Consider the following 18576-nt stretch of genomic DNA (forward strand, 5'->3'; position numbering starts at 1 on the left):
GGTTCAGTTCATCTTGAAGGAGGTGGGGTTCGCAGATTCTTTTTGCACGGTCTGCCAAGGCTTTAATGGTGCTTCTTTTTTGACTTGGGTGATGGTTGGAGTTTTTATGTAGATATCTATCTGTGTGTGTGGGTTTTCTGTAAATGGTGTGACCCAATTGTTGATCTGGTTTACGGATGACTAGGACATCTAGAAAAGGCACTCTTCCTTCATTTTCTTTTTCCATGGTGAACTGGATGTTTGGGTGGATGCTGTTAAGATGGTCCAGGAACCTGTTGAGTTCTTCTTCTCCATGGCTCCAAATGGTGAAGGTGTAATCCACATATCTGAACCATATCGTGGGCTTTTTGGTTGCTGTCTCCAGGGCTTGTTTTTCAAAGTGTTCCATGTAGAAGTTAGCTATGACCGGGCTGAGAGGGCTCCCCATAGCTACTCCATCTTTCTGTTCGTAGAATTCATTGTCCCACTGAAAGTAACTGGTGGTGAGGCAATGGTGGAACAGAGCCGTGATGTCTTCTGGGAACCTCTGGTTGATGAGTGCCATGGTGTCTGCTACCGGGACCATGGTAAATAGAGATACCACATCGAAGCTGATCAGTTTGTCGTTGGTCAACAATATAATATATTGTATACTATTATATTATTATATTGTACTATATTAATATACTACAGTATATAAAACATTACCTGTATATTATACTATTATATAATATATTGTACTATATATTAACTTGTAGTATATATAATATATTATGTCTTAATTACAGCATTATAATTATACAGATGCACTCAGACAGTACGAAAACTTGGGCTGTCTTTTGTATTTCCCGCCTGCTGTTGCATCACAAACCAGAGGCTAGGCTAGCGTTCTGGAAAACCAAGGCACCTTTTTGTCCCTTTCCCCTCCCTGTAGGAAACCCGGAAGTGCGGCTCCCCCCTGTCCTCGCTCCCTCCTCCCTTCCCCGCTGCCCGGCTTCGGGTCCGTCCCAAGATGGCGAAGTTATTGAGCTGCATCTTGGGGCCAAGGCTGTACCGGGTTTATCGAGACAGGGACCCTCCCAGGATCCGCCGCCTCCGGGATGTGGCCGACGACCCAACGCAGCCTCTCCTGGAACCCTCCTGGGTGAGTCCATTAACCTTAATCCCTCCCCCCGTTGAAGATTTGGTATGTCCCACGTCCCCCTTTTGTACCGAAGCTGGCGGGCTGAACCATTACAGCAAGGAGGGGGAGGACTCTATTGGGCGAGTCCATTACTTTCTTTTCCTCTGTACCCCCTGGTGAAGACTTGGTCTATTCCAAGTCACTCTTTTACAGTGCTTGGAAGGCTGAACCATTACAGTAAAACGGGGGCCACTATGAGCTATGTAAGGGGTGGGATTATTCTGACCTTTTGAAAGAGATAATGGCAAAATAGTACAAACAAAGGAGGTTGTAGGAGGAATGAAAGAAAAGGGTGAGGCTACACCTAGCTCATGCGTGGCTTTTATGGTTCTTTTGTTATACTTCCTCTTCTCCACCCTCAATTGTGTTGCCACCTTCTCCTATAATCATAGTATAATAGAGTTGGAAGAGGCCACATGGGCGGTCTAATCCAACCCTTTGCCATACAGGAAAAGCACAATCAAAGCACCCCCGACAGATGGCCATCCAGCCTCTGTTTAAAAGCTTCCAAAGAAGGAGCTTCCAACACACTCCTATGGCAGAGAGTTCCACTGCTGAACAGCTCTCACAGTTAGGAAATTCTTCCTAATGAATTCTTCCTAATGAATATACCATGAAAATGAACAAAATCTGGCTACCAGTATTAAAAAACTCTAAAATTACAACAGCAAAAGAGCAGAGAGGAAACAACCAGGCACATCTTAACACCTCTCAACAAAAGATTCCCCCAGGCTCAGCCAGGCCTTCAAATGCCAATGAAGGTGGTCAGTTGAAACATTCACACCTAGCTCCAGCAGAGAAGAGCTCCTTGCCCCACCCCAGCCATTCCACAGATATATAAACCCATTGTCCTAATTCCAACAGACCTCACTACCTCTGAGGATGCTTGCCATAGTTGCAGGCGAAACGTCAGGAGAAAATGCCTCTAGAACATGGCCATATAGCCCGAAAAAACCTACAACAACGCAGTGATTCCGGCCATGAAAGCCTTTGACAATACTTTAACACATAATATAAAACAATAACAAACGTCAGGAGAAAATGCCTCTAGAACATGGCCCTATAGCCCGAAAAAACCCACAAGAACCTAGTAATTCTTCCTAATGTTCAGGTGGAATCTCATTTCCTGTCATTTGAACCCATTGCTCTGAGCCCTAGTTTCCAGGGCAGCAGAAAACAAGCCTGCTCCCTCTTCCTTATGACACCCATTCACATATTTATACATAGCTGTCATGTCTCCTCTCAACCTTCTCTCCTGCAGGCTAAATATGCCCAGTTCTCTAAGACGCTCCTCATGGCAATTCATGGTCTCCAGACCTTTGGTCATTTTAGTTGCCCTCCTCTGGACACCTTTCAGCTTGCCAATATCTCTCTTAAATTGTGACTAAAATTATAGAATCATAGAATTGGAAGAGACCTCATGGGCCATCCAGTACAACCCCCTGCCAAGAAGCAGGATTATTGCATTCAAATCACCCCTGACAGATGGCCATCCAGCCTCTGTTTAAAAGCTTCCAAAGAAGGAGCCTCCACCACACTCCGGGGCAGAGAGTTCCACTGCTGAACGGCTCACACAGTCAGGAAGTTCTTCCTCATGTTCAGATGGAATCTCCTTTCTTGCAGTTTGAAGCCATTGTTCCATTGCGTCCTAGTCTCCAAGGAAGCAGAAAACAAGCTTTCTCCCTCCTCCCTGTGGCTTCCTCTCACATATTTATACATGGCTATCATATCTCCTCTCAGCCTTCTCTTCTTCAGGCTAAACATGCCCAGCTCCTTAAGCCGCTCCTCATAGGGCTTGTTCTCCAGACCCTTGATCATTTTAGTCACCCTTCTCTGGACACATTCCAGCTTGTCAATATCTCTCTTGAATTGTGGTGCCCAGAATTGGATACATTATTCCAGGTGAGGTCTAACCAAAGAAGAATGGAGAGGTTCCATGACTTCTCTCATTCTAGACACTATACTCCTTTTGATGCAGCCAAAAATCTCATTGGCTTTTTAAGCTGCCGCATCACACTGTTGGCTAAGGTTCACGATGTTGTCTACAAGTATTCCAAGATCTTTCTCACATGTACTGTTGTCGAGCCAGGTGTCACCTAGCCTGTATCTCTGCATTTCATTTTTTTCTGCCTAAGTGTAGTACACTACCATATAATGGAGATTATCAAAGCAGATAACCCAGATTGTCTGTTTTGAACTGGTTTATCTGAGTCTATACTTCCATATAATCCAGTTCAAAGCAGATAATCTGGATTTTATATGTAGTGTAGAAGAAGTCTCTGGGGATCAGAGTTTGAGTCCCTGCTCAGCTGTTAAAACCCATTGGTTGACCCTGGGCAAGTCACGTACTTTTATTTCAGAAAAGTTGATAGATTGTCTTTGTTGTTTTGTGTCTTCAATGCTTCATCTGTTGGGGGTGCTTATATTTTCCTTTATGGCGTGGGATTCAACTAGATGGATGGTCCTTGTGGTCTTTTCCACTTCCAGGCTTTTAAGGCTTCTTCTACCCAGCCATATAATCCAGATTATCAAATCTACACTACCATATAATCCAGTTCAAAGCAGATAATCTGGATTTTATATGGCAGTGTAGAATTTGCCTTAAAGTGCATCTACAGTGTGAAATGGGTGCAGTTTGACACCACTTTGACTTCCGTGACTCAATGTTATGGAATCTGGGGAGTTGTAGCTTTACTAGGTATTGAGCCTTCTCTGACCAAAGAGTGCTGGCGCCTCATCAAACTACAATTCCTGTGATCCTATAGCACTGAGCTATGGCAGTCAAACTACTTTCATTTTACAGTGTAAATGCATCCTAAGACATTTCCAGTTTGTGGTGACAGACACAATGACTTGAAGACACACAGTGAGAAGATTAATTAGAAGCAATTTAAAACTTTTTTAAAAAATGCCTTCAAGGTACCTCAAAGCAGTAAAAGAGCAAGGTGGGGCATCATTCAACCAGGAAATGAAAATGAGAGAAAACGAAAGCAAAATTGAAATCAGTCAGCAAAAATGTTTTCAAATCCTCAACAAAGCATTCAGGGCAATAAACAATGTGTTTCTAATAGGAAGTAGGAGTTCCCCTCCAAAAGGCAGAAGGATCCCCTCCCCACCCTCAAACTGGTGGTGCTTGATACCTACCATTTTAATGAAACTTCTAATTTTCCAGTACCTTCAGAGGAAATTCCAGAAATGCAGAATCTCAATCCCAGCTACTAGTTACCAGAGATCAGAAGACAGGGCATCCGGAGCCAGGCTAGCAAAGAAAATAAACATCATAAACATCATAAAATGCCAGTGACTAAGTAATTGGGCATTTAGGGTGACTTTACATTGCAGAATCAATGCAGTTTGGCACCACTTGTAACAGTCATTGCTCGATGCTGTTGAATAATGGGAGTTGTAGTTTTGCAATGTGTTTAACATTGAGTCAAGGCAATTAAAGTGGTGTCAAACTGCATTAATTCTGCAGTGGAGAGGCACCCATAGAAAGTGTTTTAGTGTCAGGCCACAGCTCTGTGTGTGTGTGTGTGTGTGTTTCTACCTGCTTGTTTATTGACTTATGACAACCTCATGAACATCAAAGGGCTTTCTTAAGCAACTAAGGGCCCTTCCAGACAGGCCCTATATCCCAGGACCTGATCCCAGGTTTTCTGCTTTAAACTAGATTATATGAATCCCCACTGCCAGATAAGCTGGGATGATCAGAAAACATGGGATCAGATCCTGGGATATAGGGCTTGTCTGGAAGGCACCTAAGGTCCCTTCTACAGTGCCATATAAAATCCTGATTATCTGCTTTGATAATCTTTGTGCTTTGTTTGTTTGTTTGAATACAATACAACTGTTTGGTTTGATCCTGGCACGATAAATATCTGCTTTGAACTGGATTATATGGCAGTGTTTTGTTGTTGTTCATTCGTTCAGTCGTCTCTGACCGTGACCTCATGGACCAGCCCACGCCAGAGCTCCCTGTCGGCCGTCACCACCCCCAGCTCCTTCAAGGATGGCAGTGTAGACTCATATAATCCACATGATCTGCTTTGAACTAGATTATATGGCAGTGTAGACTCATATAATCCAGTTCAAAGCAGATCATGTGGATTATCTGCTTTGATAATCTGGACAATATGGCAGTTTAGAAGAAGTCTAGTACTCGGGGGCTTTTGCCAGTTCCTCCTTCTGAAATATAGCCTATAGTTCCTAGTATTCATTATTGATATCCCATCCAAATACTAACTGGAGCAGACCCTGTGTATTTTCCAGGAGCTAACAAGATTTGGTGCTCTTTAGACCAGGAATGGGCAAATTTCAGCCCTCCAGGTGTTTTGGACTTCAACCCCCACAACTCCTAACAGCTGATAGGCTGTTGGGAATTGTGGGAGTTGAAGTTCAAAACACTTGGAGGGCCAAAGCTGCCCATGCCTGCTTTAGACTGTATATGGGTGTAGTTGTTTGGTTTGGCAAGAGCTCTTTGAGTTTCAAGTCTTTCCCAGCCCCACCTGAGAGGAGAAACACATAGCCTTTTGCACTGAGGGTATGTTCTCCGCCACTGAGCAAGGGCCTTTCCTTATGTTTACCAATTTTAATGGCAAGGTGACACCGAGGATTCAATTAATTAATACTCAGAATGATGTTAAGCTTCCTACTGGAAGTTGGCGAATGTCTACTAATTCCAGAGAATGTTATTCTGAATTGCACTCAGCTGGACTGTCAGAAATTATAGCCAGGCTGTGGTATTCTGATCCAAAAGAAGCCTCCAAGGAGCTCTGTGTCCTCCATTCTGCAATAACCTGTTCCCAATCAGTTTGCATTGCATGAGTCATAGATTCCAGAGAGGTTTGTATCTATCTACAGCTCTCACATTCCTTTATTGTACACCATGCAGGCTGGATCTGATGGGAATTATAGCCCAAAACCTCTGAGGTCAAGCCTCACTGTGGAATTAATGCATTTTGACACCGCTGTAACAGGCATGGTTCAGTGGTATGGAATCATGGGAGTTGTATTTTGACATGGTCTGTAGCCTTCTCTGTCAAAGAGGTCTAGTTTGCTCACCAATGTATAGTCTTCAGAATTCCATAGTCTTAAGCTATGGAGCCTCTGGTCATGCAATGGGTTAAACCCTTGTGCCGGCAGGACTGCTGACTGATAGATCAGTGGTTTGAATTCAGGGAGAGCGGGTTGAGCTCCCTCTGTCAGCTCCAGCTCCCCATGCGGGGTCATGAGAGAAGCCTCCCACAAGGATGGTAAAACATCAAAACATCCGGGCGTCCAAATTCTTGGCCATGGTTTAGAAATCACTGACCTAGTTCTTTGGTAATTCTGTGTAGGCATATGCTCCTTGCAACACAAGGAATGTGGCTTTGTCTCTTATTATCTGCAGCATTTTTGTATCTATCTCTGTTGCCTTGACCAGAGATGATATGGCCAAATAAGTAGGGAGTCTTTCCAAAACCAACTTTATTTTAACTTATAATTCAGTATGCTCTTCTCAGTCTATGACTACCATATCAATATTTTCCAAATGTTATGCATTAATGGCCACTTTGCTTCACGGGGAAAGGAGAATGGAGCTTTTGATAAGACTTACCTAACGCTCCACATGGTAAGGCTTCAGAGTAAAATAGGTTGGAGTGGTTTCTCACACAAGGTTGCAGATCATGGGTTGCAGAATTACCGAAGCTGCAAATATCTACTCATAGATTTTTTTTCTTTGCCTTCCACATTTTTGGGTTTGACTTTTGTTGATTTGAGTCTATGTGGATTTGACTACAATAGTCTCTTCATGAACCCCTACATCCAATGAGCCTCTGCGGTCAACCAGATTTTTTTTTCATGTTAGGAGCGACTTGAAAAACTGCAAGGCGCTTCTGGTGTGAGAGAATTGGTCATCTGCAAGAACGCTGACCAAGGGATGCTCGGATGTTTGATGTTTTACCATCCTGTGGGAGGCTTCTCTCATGTCCACGCATGGGGAGCTCCCCAGATTCGAACTGCTGATGTCAGCACAAGGATTTAACCCATTTCGTCAACCAGATAATGAACATAAAGTCACACTGAAGACCTAGGGCCCTTCCATACATCCATATAACTCAGAATATCAAGGCAGAATATCCCACAATATCTGCTTTGAGCTGTAATATCTGAGTCCACACTGCCATATATCCTAGTTCAAAGCAGGTAACGTGGGATTGCATTCAGCTGTGTGGAAGGGCCCTTAAAGAGAAGAACTCTAGGAATCTCTAGGTTCCCTAGTATACTCCTTCTTAACATGTGGGCCTGAACCAAATGTTGACTCAATGCTGGGGTCACACAAAAAATTGAAAAGAGTAATCAGTTCTGAACATCACATTTACCTGAATCTATAGTGTTTACAGCGGACTCTGCCGAAGATGTTTCAACTGTACTTCATCAAAGGGGAAATAAGCCTGTTTAGCAAGCCTTGCAAATGCCGGTTTGTTATCAGTAAATGTTTGGTTTTTGTCCCTACTTTATATGCCAATATATCCGGAGTCAAATAACATTTTATCAGGCCGAAAGGGGTCACAATTGGAAAAAATAGTACAATTCTGTAATGAATGTCCAGCAGATGTTGATTGCAAAGTGGTGCTGGAGGACCTAGAGATTTCTAGAGTTTCGACAACACAATCTCTCTAGAAACCTCTCAGGTCAAAAAAATATAGCTTGTGTTTTTTAATTGGATTTTTTTTTTTACTTTTATGGGTGTCCTATGCCCCTGACCCCAGTGAATGTAGAGAGCTGTCTGTATTTGCTTCTTTCTAGACTCTTCAATCGGGAAGATCTTTTCTGTTTGTTTCTGTTTCAGATACATTTCTCTTTCCTAATAAGATCAAAGCTTTAGCTGAGAGCAGGAACTAATAATAGAACGAAAAGAGCTGTCTCTTTTCTTTAACCATATGTTGGAGTAGGAAAGGAGACCGTGCTGGCTGCATGCCCCCTTTTTGTGGCCCCCCATTGAGTTGTGCCATCACACCATTGGCAGGAACGTCCCGCCATCTGCTGAAATCGGCGTGGCTTTGTCCAGGTCCTTCCATCCTTTTCGCATTTTGTCCTGGCAACCTTTGTAGGCTGAATGGTTCAAGGGCCTGCTGTAGGAAGAGCTGCCACAGTAACTGCACGCTTGATGGTAATACAGCCAGGATAGGGTCAGTATAACCCCCAATTCACATACAACCTCTAGGGCAATTTTTGTGATCCACTTTGGTATCCCATTGAAAAAATGGGTTTGGGGGGAGGGAGATGGAAGTTTTTCTTGTATACCTTAAAATGCTCACTAGAGCAGAATTTTGTAATTTTTTTCCACTCGTGACCCCTTTCCGCCTGATAAATTTTTCCATGACTCTGAGTATGGTACATAAAATAGGTATAAATTCAAACATCTACTGAAAATAAATCAGCATTTGCAAGGCTTGCTAAACAGCCCACTTTATCTTTTTGTGGCACACAGCTGAAGCATTTCTGCAGAGTCCACAGTAAACACTGCATGTTGTCGTTAACAGATTGAGGAAAATGGGTGCTGTTTGGAAACCTTTTCCTGTTGCTAAATTGGTGAGACCCCAACGTTAAGCTAAGGAGACCCCATTTGGGAGCCATAGAGATCCCCCCCCCGACTTGACTACTGTATACATTGGTGGAGACCCTGGTGGCGCAGTGGGTTAAACCCCTGTGTCAGCAGGACTGAAGACCGACAGGTTGCAAGTTCGAACCCTGGAAGAGCGCAGATGAGCTCCCTCTATCAGCTCCAGCTCCTCATGCAGGGACATGAGAGAAGCCTCCCACAAGGATGGTAAAAACATCAAAACATCTGGGCATCCCCTGGGCAATGTCCTTGTGGACAGCCAATTCTCTCACACCAGAAGCGATTTGCAGTTTCTCAAGTCGCTCCTGACATGACAACAAAAATAATACTGTATACATTTATGTATACATAAACCTAGGTATGTTAGTCTAAAACAGTGGTTCTCAACCTGTGGGTCCCCAGATGTTTTAATGGGGAGAGAACCATCTCGCAATAAACTACCTCTGCCCTTGCATAGACCCAATGTTTTGCATTTGATCCAGTTTGGTTCTGGACTTTGACTTTCTGTAAAACACAAGAATCTGAGAACAGCCCTTCTAAGTGATGTGGCTTTTCAGATATCTGCCCCTTGTCTGTTTTGGGCTAGGGACTCTTATCACGTTGCAACATGTGGGTGCACGGCCCTAATGAAAGCTGAAATGTCACTCCCATCAGCTATAGGTAGTGATGAAGAATGATAGGTGTCCAACCTCATTTGGAAGGTCATGTAACCCTCTTCTCCATTGTTGTTCTTTTATAGACACTTCTGAACATGAGTTGGTGGCCTGGGTGTGTTGATGCAAACCTGCGTAATGTGTTGTTTGCAATGTGATGTTAAAAATGTAGCAAGCTTTCTATCTTGAGGAGGCAAAAATGGTTTCCTACAGATAAAAAATTCAGAGATCACTGATTAAAGTCTTGAAGGCATGTAAGTCCCCTGAAGTCAGAAGGAAAAAAATGCACCAGTTCTTTTGGAGGAGATTTCTTTGATCCCTCGCCCTCCTCTTAATGTTGTTTTCCCTTGCCCTTTTTTTTCCAAGATGTAAATTTCCAGCTCAGCAAATGCTCCATTTCTTTCCACAGGAATCATATTACCAGCCACGGACACTTGAAAAACATGCTGACAGCATCCTAGCCCTGGTGAGTGTTCTGTCTCATCCTTCGCATCCATTCTGAATCTTGTTGCTCTTCTGCAAGGACTAATGGTGATCTGCACGTGCAAGGAAATGATCCAAAATCCAAGTAATTAAACACCCAAGGATAAAAAAAAAACACATCAGAAAATAATTTCAAAATGGAATGGAATTCCTATACAATTGGCACATATTATGGGAAACAGTACTAATAAATGCTGACATAAGTGCTGGGACACTGGTACATTTTCACATATGTGGTGGAATTGCATTGAAATCCAAAAATATTACAACAAAGTCAGAGGAGTAATAGAAGAAGTAATAGGGCAAAAATTATATTGGAATAAAGTCAGATTTCTGTCTTTCAATATAGAGGTAAAGGAGGGGAACAATTAATGAACAGAAGCACTAAAATGTATAATACCTGCCATACATGCCACAATCGCCCAAAATTGGAAAGACAAAACAAGGTGGGATCTGGAAACATGGTGGACTTAACTCCCTGAATATTTAGCTAACAGCTTTATCATTCAAAGGAAAACGAAACATTTGAATAGTAATTTAAAAGGACGGGAATAGAAAACCGTATTGTTTAATTGACAAAACGGAAGGAAATGTTAGGTACAGAATTTTGAACAAGGCCATCCAGACAATTAAATCTATGTATTGATATAATGACCCAGTTGGGGGGTGAGAAGAGGGAGGAGGGATTCAAGGGGAAACTAAGATTCTATACTGAAAAGGGAAGTACAAACGTATTTATTTATTATTATTATATACCACTATTCTCAGCCCTGGCCTGGGGGGGGGGGGACACGGGGGGACGGGACGGGACGCAAAGCAGTTCACAACATAATCAATGGCAAAATTCAATGCCTCACATGCATAAACATCTCATATCAAATAGATACAGAAAACATCTAGGCCTTCCATCAATCCCAGGTGTCTTTCCATACTTCTAAACCTATAACTTAGTTACAAAACTGTAAATAGTAGCATTGATTCATAGAATGTTAAGGCTTGTACTATGATGTATTGTTAGCTGTATGATTTTCAAAAAAATAAATACATAAAGGGGGGGGCATGCAAGAAAATGATATGGAGTGGATTGAACCACTTCGCCTGTGGCTGAGGATAATCATCTTGCGGAACATAACACAGTCAAAAACAATTATCAAGCCACTTCATCAAGTAGAATGATTACAGTCAAGACTCCTTAATGTCTAGTTTGTGAACCAGTACCACTCCTCAAGACGTTGACTGCAAAACCTTGTTGAGGTTTTAGGAAGGAGAGAAGAGTGGAATATAAATACAGTAGATAATAATAAAATAATAGCTCATGGGCACAAAATATGGAACTGTGCAGGAGAAGAAAGCTGCTGCCTTTGAGCTACTTATTCCTCCAATACAATCAGCCCTCGGCATTCGCAGAACACGGGACCCTCAGAAAAGGTTTTTAAAATGCAAATAAATATTTGTCATTTTTTAACCTTAGAATAACTCTAGGAATCTCTAGGTCCTCTAACACAACTCTGTATTCAACCTCTGATGCAAGTAGACTATAGATTTGCAGTGTGGTACTTAGAGATGCCTAGAGACAAGACTTTAATCCAGGAATGGACAAACTTTGACTTTCCAGGTGTTTTGGACTTCATCTCCCACAATTCCTAACAGCCTACTGGCTGTTAGGAATTGTGGGAATTGAAGTCCAAAACACCTGGAGGGCCGAAGTTTGCCCGTGCCTACTTTTAATCAAATCCACAAGTATCAAACTTATGAATGTGGAGGGCCAATTGCATATGGCTTCTGGGATGATGGGTTTTCAGTGGAGGTGATCTTTGAAGAGCACCATGAATGGTCAGCTGTGCCACGGAGCACGTGATCCTCCCAGAGCACCATGCTCCCAAGGATCATTAAATCACTTTAAATGAGGAAGTAATGTATTTTTAAATGCTCCCATAGAAAGGAGTTATGTATTTTTATTTGTTTAGACCTCCTTGCCTCCTGTTTCTGTGCCTTCAGATAGCACAGAAACATTAAGCCATTACTTTATATGGGCAAGTGTACTGCAGCTGCTCAGTGCTTTGGATCTGAAAGCACTTGGAGATGTGATTCACACTTCTCTACTTTTTTGTACCATATTCTAGCTCTTTATTCTTCATGGCAGTGTCCTGACAAGCCAATATCCCCTCTCCCCAGGAGCTCAAATGTCAGCCTCTCCCTCCCCTGGCCTGTTGCCTATTCTTAAGAGGCTGTTAAGAGAAGCAGGGACTCATTAGGCGCACACAGTGGAAGCACATTTACTGGCAACTCTGTCCCCCAGGGTTTTACGTTTTCACCTGTAGCTATGGATACATCTGCTCCCTGGCTGTGCATCTCATTCTGCAGCCTTGATTCTCTGTTTGCCGTATCCATTAAACTCTGCTTGGTGCCCTTGACTTTCTCCTTTCTGCTGTTCTTAACACAAGACATCGGTGAGGAGCCTCACCGATGTCTTGTGTTTTAAAAAGTCTTGGAAATATTGATTCTCTTTTGTAACTTATACTCGTCCTTTACTGTGTCCTTTCAGGCTTCCGTACTGTGGTCCATTTCCTACTATTCTTCCCCGTTTGCTGTGTTTTACCTGTACAGAAAAGGTATGAGCTGCTTCTCTATCTGATTCCCTCAATAAGATCGTCTGCTTCCAGTCTGGCATGCTCATTTGGAGCCCTTGCAGGGAAGAGATTGTAACTCAGGAGCAAAGTACCCATTGCACATGCCAGAAGTTCAACCTTTGTTATTTCCCTAGTCAGATTAAGGTTGCATCTACACTGTAGAATTAATGCAGTTTGACATCACATTAACTGCCATGGCTCAGTGCTTTGGAATTCTGGGATATTTAGGTTTGTGGGATATTTATCCCTTTCAGTTAGAGCTCACTGGTGCCACAACAAATTACAAATCCCAAGATTGCATAGGATGTAAACATAGCTTTTAAAGTATGGTCAGGCCCTTTTCACACAGCTGAATAAAATCCCACATTTTCTGCTTTGAACTGGAATATATGGCAGTGTGGACCCAGATAACCCGATTCAAAGCAGATATTGTGGGATTTTCTGCCTTGATATTCTTGGTTATATGGCTGTGTGGAAGGGCCCTTGGTCTACTATAACTATAATGCAGACTTCTCTGATTCTTTAGAGAACTGCTGCCAGTTAATAAAGACTGAAACCAAAAGCAATGCTTCCTTAATTAGCGGGATGCAATACATTGGTTCCACAACCTACTGAGGGGTGAACCTTAAAAAATACCCCCCCCCAAAGAAAAACCCCCACTCCTTCTGTAAATGTCTTCCTGTACCATAGAATCCTACAGAGTGTCAAGACCAAGCATCACTTTTGCAGTGGGAAGGAGAGGAAAAAATAGCTTGGTAGTTGATTAAATGTCCTTTGACCAGTATCTGGCCACTTGGAGTGCCTCTGGTGTTGCTGCAAGAAGGTCCTCCATTTTGCATGTGGCTGGGCTCAGGTTGCATTGCAGCAGGTGGTCTGTGGTTTGCTCTTCTCCACACTCGCATGTCGTGGATTCCACTTTGTATCCTCATTTCTTAAGGTTGGCTCTGCATCTCGTGGAGCCAGAGCTATATTGTACTATGCTAATAATATAATATATTGTATGTATATATATATCTTGTAAGCCGCTCTGAGTCCCCTTCAGGGTGAAAAGGGTGGCATATAAATGTTGTAAATTAATAAATAAATAAATATCCACCTTTGATCCTGATATACCAGCAGTCTGACAGTTTCGTTTCTAGAGAAGAAAGCACCACACTTGGAACAAAACAGGATAGGGACAAGGAACATGCCACAGTGCAAAAGAAAAGTGACTAGTAATCTCAAAAGAGATGTGCGTGTCATCTGTGAGAGCGGTCACCCAGTCTTGCCATCTCTCAGTCACCATCTTCTTCACTTGGACCATGCTGATTTCTCAGCCAGTCCTGATTCAGAGGCATTTGTCCACCATAGCACCCCAATACATCTCCATAAGGGCTTCATAAAAATGAAATGCACAGATACAGGATGGTTGACACCTGCTAGAAAGCAGTCTATAGTGAAAGGCATCTATGGGCCCTTCCACACAGCCCTATAGCACAGAATATCAAGGTGGAAAATCTAACATTATCTGAGTCTGGACTCAGATAACCCAGTTCAAAGCAGATATTGTGGGATTTTTTGCCTTGATCTTCTGGAGTATAGGGCTGTATGGAAGGGCCCTAAGAGTCTTGGAAGACTGCAGGTTGAACATGAGTCAACATTATGACAATCCTGACATTCAGGAAACAGGTGAAGTCGTGGTTATGGAGACAGGCTTTCGAAGAATGAGACAATGATCTGCATGGAAGACGGTGTATATTCGATTTTAGTATGATGACTGACCACTGTAGTTTTAAATATATGTGCTTTTAAAATGTTTTATTGTAATGTGTATTTTGATATTTTACCGATTGTATGTGTTTTTATGGTTGGAAACCGGGCTGAGTCCCTCTTATGAGGTGAGAAGCTCGGTACATAAAACTTTGAAATAAATAAATAAATAAATAAATAAATATGATGCAGCAGCTAAAAAAGCCAATGAGATTCTAGGCTGCAGCAATCAGAGTATAGTGTCAAATCACAGTCCCACTTTATTCTGCTATGGCCAGACTTCACCTGGAATAACACTGTGTCCAGTTCTGGGCATCGCAATTCAAGAAGGATATTGCAAATTGACTAGAGAAGGGCAACCAGCATGGTCAAAGGTCTGGAAAGCAAGCCCTGTGAGGGATGGCTGAGAGAGCTGGGCATGTTTATCCCAAAAAAGAGAAAGTTAAGAAAGGACAGGGTAACTATATTGAAATATTTGAAAGGATGTGATGAGGAGGAGGAGACACGCTTGTTTTCTGCTGTTCTGGAGATTAGAATACAATGGATCAATGGATTCAAATTGCACAAAAAGGGATTCCATCTGAATATTATGAAGCATTTCCTGACGATAAGAGCTGTTTGGCAGTAGAAAATGCTGGATTGCAGTATGGTGGAGTTTCCCTCCCTAGATATTTTAAAGCAAAGACCAAATGTCCATAATTATAATAAGTAAAGGTAGATTGTTGTAGGTTTTTCGGGCTGTATGGCCATGTTCTAGAAGTATTCTTTCCTGGGCGTTTTACCTACATCTGTGGCAATCATCCTCAGAGGTTGTGAGGTTTGTGGAAACTAGGAAAATTGCCTTGAATTCCTGAAGAGAGTGAAGCTTCTTTCCAGTTTAATGGAGTGGGTTGTGGTCTATAAAGCCATGGGAAGCTAGGGCAGGGCTGTTTACCTGGAAGTTTGCATTGCTTTGCTCATAGAAATCTATTATTCTTTATGGAGCAGGGTGCTGCCTTGCATCATGAGGCAGCTGCAGGCACAGCATTAAACAAAGCACTCTTTGTGAGAGCAATGTGACAAATGTTGCAGAGCCTGTGAAAAGCTTACTTCTGCCCAGTAAACATTTTTCCAGAACTCTCGTCATTTTATAATAACTCTTCCCCAAACCGAGACTTTCCTGATGCATTAGACTGTAGCACTAAGTGGGATGGCCATTACCAAAATTTCCTCGTGAAGGGAAAAAGGAAAATGAGCTTTCAATCTGAACTGCGGTTATTGCGTGTCATAGATGGACAAATTAAAAGAGAACAAGATCATGCAATATATGCTGACAGCAACCAGGTTTGTATACTCTTATAGATGGAAGTGCAAAGATTGGATATTGAAATTGTCCAGGTTGGAAATAGATACATTCACTATATTAATGAGAGTTTAACATGAGCTGACAATTTTGTCAAAGCCTGTTTAGCCTTAACAAGGGAGAGAAGTGATTTTTCACTAATCACTTCTCACCCTTGTTAAGGCTAATATTTGTTTTGTTAAGCTATATGTTGAAATAGGTTATATATGTGTGCATAGCCAAAGTCTGCCTCAAGTTGCCTGAGGCTGAGAGGGTCGGTATACAAATATAGTAAATAAATAAAGACGAATTTCATAATTAATAGATGCCAATGAGGGGAAAGCTGAAATTCAGGTATGTTTAGCTTGATATCAATGTATGTAATATTACTGTACAATCAACCTTCCATATCTGCTGGGGTAACAAATGAATAAAAATGCCTTCTTTTGTCTGAGAGTTCACCTTTATAGGAATCTCTAAATTGGGTTGATTTTTTTGGGTTGTCGTGTGTTTTCTGGGCTGTATGGCCATGTTCCAGAAGCATTCTCTCCTGACGTTTCGCCTGCATCTATGGCAGACATAGATGCAGTTTTGGATGACGAGATGGATAATGTTTTTAATTGGAGACGCAAATGACTTATGTTTTTATTACTCTTGTTATGGTTTTATACAATATATTAATGTTTGATTTTATTGTAATTTTATATGGTTTCTATTTTATGTAATTCATTATGTTGTTGTTTATGTTTTTGATTTCATTTATTGTATTGCGTTAGTGGGCTTGGCCTCATGTAAGCCTCCCCGAGTCCCCATTGGGGAGATGGTGGTGGGGTATAAATAAAGATTATTATTATTATTATTATTATTATTATTATTTACACAAAAGCACAGTATGCCACAGCAAACGTGATCAATATGCTGGATTTCGTATCACAAAATCACAAGTTGAACACTTCCCAAGCGTCTAGGACTGTGTGATGTATTTTTGAATGATGCGCGCAGATCCAAGTAAGGTGGCCTTTTGCAGTTGACAGATCATGATTTTGTTGATGTTTATTGTTTCCAAATGCCGGCTAGGATCTTTTGGCACGGCACCCAGTGCGCCAATGACCACTGGAACCACCTGTACTGGTTTATACCAGAGCCTTTGCAGTTCGATTTTGAGGTCTTGATAGAAGCTGAGTTTTTCCTGTTGTTTTTCCTCAATGCGACTGTGACCTGGAATGGTGACATCAATAATCCAAACTTTTTCTTTTCCACAATCGTGATGTCTGGTGTATTGTGTTCCAAAACTTTGTCAGTCTGGATTCGAAAATCCCACAGTATTTTTGTATGTTCATTTTCCACGATCTTTGCGGGTTTATGATCCCACCAATTCTTTACTGCTGGCAGGTGGTACTCGTGACATAAGTTTTAGTGAATCATCTGGGCCACAGAGTTGTGTCTTTGTTTGTAGTCCGTCTGTGTGATTTTCTTGTAACAGCTGAGGATATGATCCATGGTTTCACCAGCTTCCTTGCACAGTCTGCATTTTGGGTCATCCGCTGATTTTTCAATCCTGGCCTTAATTGCATTGGTTCTGATGGCTTGTCCCTGGGCTGCAAGAATCAGGCCTTCTGTCTCCTTGATCTTCTTCTTCTAATAATAATAATTATTATTATTAGAAGAAGAAGATCAAGGAGACAGAAGGCCTGATTCTTGCAGCCCAGGGACAAGCATTATTATTGTTATTAACATTATTATTGTTATTATTATAGCTAGATATATCAGTCTAACAGCTGAGGGCCCTTCCACACAGCCCTATATCCCAGAATATCAAGGCAGAAAATCCCACAATATCTGCTTTGAACTGGATTATAGGACTGTGTGGAAGGGCCCCGAGAAACCTCATTGCCCTCCATGAATACTAGTAGACATTTACCACTAAGGAGAAGGTTGACTCAAGTGAGTTTTTTACTCTTCTCAGTAAGGTCACAATTTACAAAAGATTAGGATCTCTAACAAGGTCATGCCTTTCCAAGGGTTATGATTATCCCAGATAGTGTGAATGCCAATTAATCTCCAAAATTATAATGCTTCCAAAAACCTGTGGAGATTCATGGTTTTCCCAAATGATTTTTAATAGCATATTGTCGAAAGCTTTCATGGCCACAATCACAGGGTTGTTTGATTTCTTTTTTCGGGCTGTATGACCATGTTTCAGAAGCATTCTCTCCTGACGTTTCGCTTGCATCTATGGCAGGCATCCTAAAAGGTTGTGACCTCACAACCTCCGAGGATGCCTGCCATAGATGTGGGCGAAATGTCAGGAGAGAATGCTTCTGAAACATGGCCATACAGCCCAGAAAAAAAAAATCACAACCCAGATTTTGAATAGCGATTTTCAATAAGGTTATGGAGATTTCCATTGTCCAAAAGTGAATTTCCTGTGAAAAATAGAGAATCAATTTAATTCGTATGTTTGTTGATTGTTAAGTAAAATTTAGTGTTTATATCTAAAGCCACAATAAATAATTATTTTTTGAAAAATGGAGGGAAAAGGGAAAATATCCTGTGTGCAGTATACTTTGAAGGCACTGTGCTGATTCCTTCACTCTGTCTGTCTCTCCCTCTCTTTTTAGGGTATCTGACAATGTCAAAAGTGGTTGCTATTTCTCACTACGTTGGGACCATGATGCTCTTGCTGGCTGGGATTGCCTGCCTTAGAGGTGAGCACTTCCTAGGATGCAAAAGGACAGTATAGTCATAACTTCTGGGATGGGAGATGTATATGTACGATAACTCTGCATATAGTTTATAAGGTACCTAAGCAAGTAGATACAGAAAAGACTGGACCCTTCCACAAAGAACTTCCAACATAAACCTCCACAGAGGGCAAGGAGGAGAAAGGTGTACAGAGTACGAAAGATGTAAGGGGCAAGAGCGATAAGGAATGGATCAATGGGTGGCCAAGTCGATTTTATTTACCTGTC

The 18576-nt window shown here is 41.9% G+C and overlaps 1 protein-coding gene across 2 annotated transcripts in view; it reads left to right on the forward strand.

Annotated features, from left to right (window-relative positions):
* The first annotated feature begins 944 nt into the window (after nucleotides 1–944).
* ABHD16A (abhydrolase domain containing 16A, phospholipase) overlaps nucleotides 945–18576 on the forward strand; it is a 45072-nt gene continuing 27440 nt past the window's right edge. The window contains exons 1-4 of one of the 2 annotated variants that reach the window (XM_067463329.1): nucleotides 945–1123; nucleotides 9831–9887; nucleotides 12450–12516; nucleotides 18226–18312. In XM_067463329.1, coding sequence (XP_067319430.1) covers nucleotides 992–1123; nucleotides 9831–9887; nucleotides 12450–12516; nucleotides 18226–18312 — 343 coding nt within the window. In that variant the 5' untranslated portion in view covers nucleotides 945–991. Of the gene's footprint in view, nucleotides 1124–9830; nucleotides 9888–12449; nucleotides 12517–15484; nucleotides 15607–18225; nucleotides 18313–18576 lie in introns of those variants that run through there. The other variant, XM_067463330.1, reaches the window with a different exon arrangement.

The sequence above is a fragment of the Anolis sagrei genome, chromosome 2, assembly GCF_037176765.1.
Source record: "Anolis sagrei isolate rAnoSag1 chromosome 2, rAnoSag1.mat, whole genome shotgun sequence".
NCBI lineage: Eukaryota > Metazoa > Chordata > Lepidosauria > Squamata > Dactyloidae > Anolis > Anolis sagrei.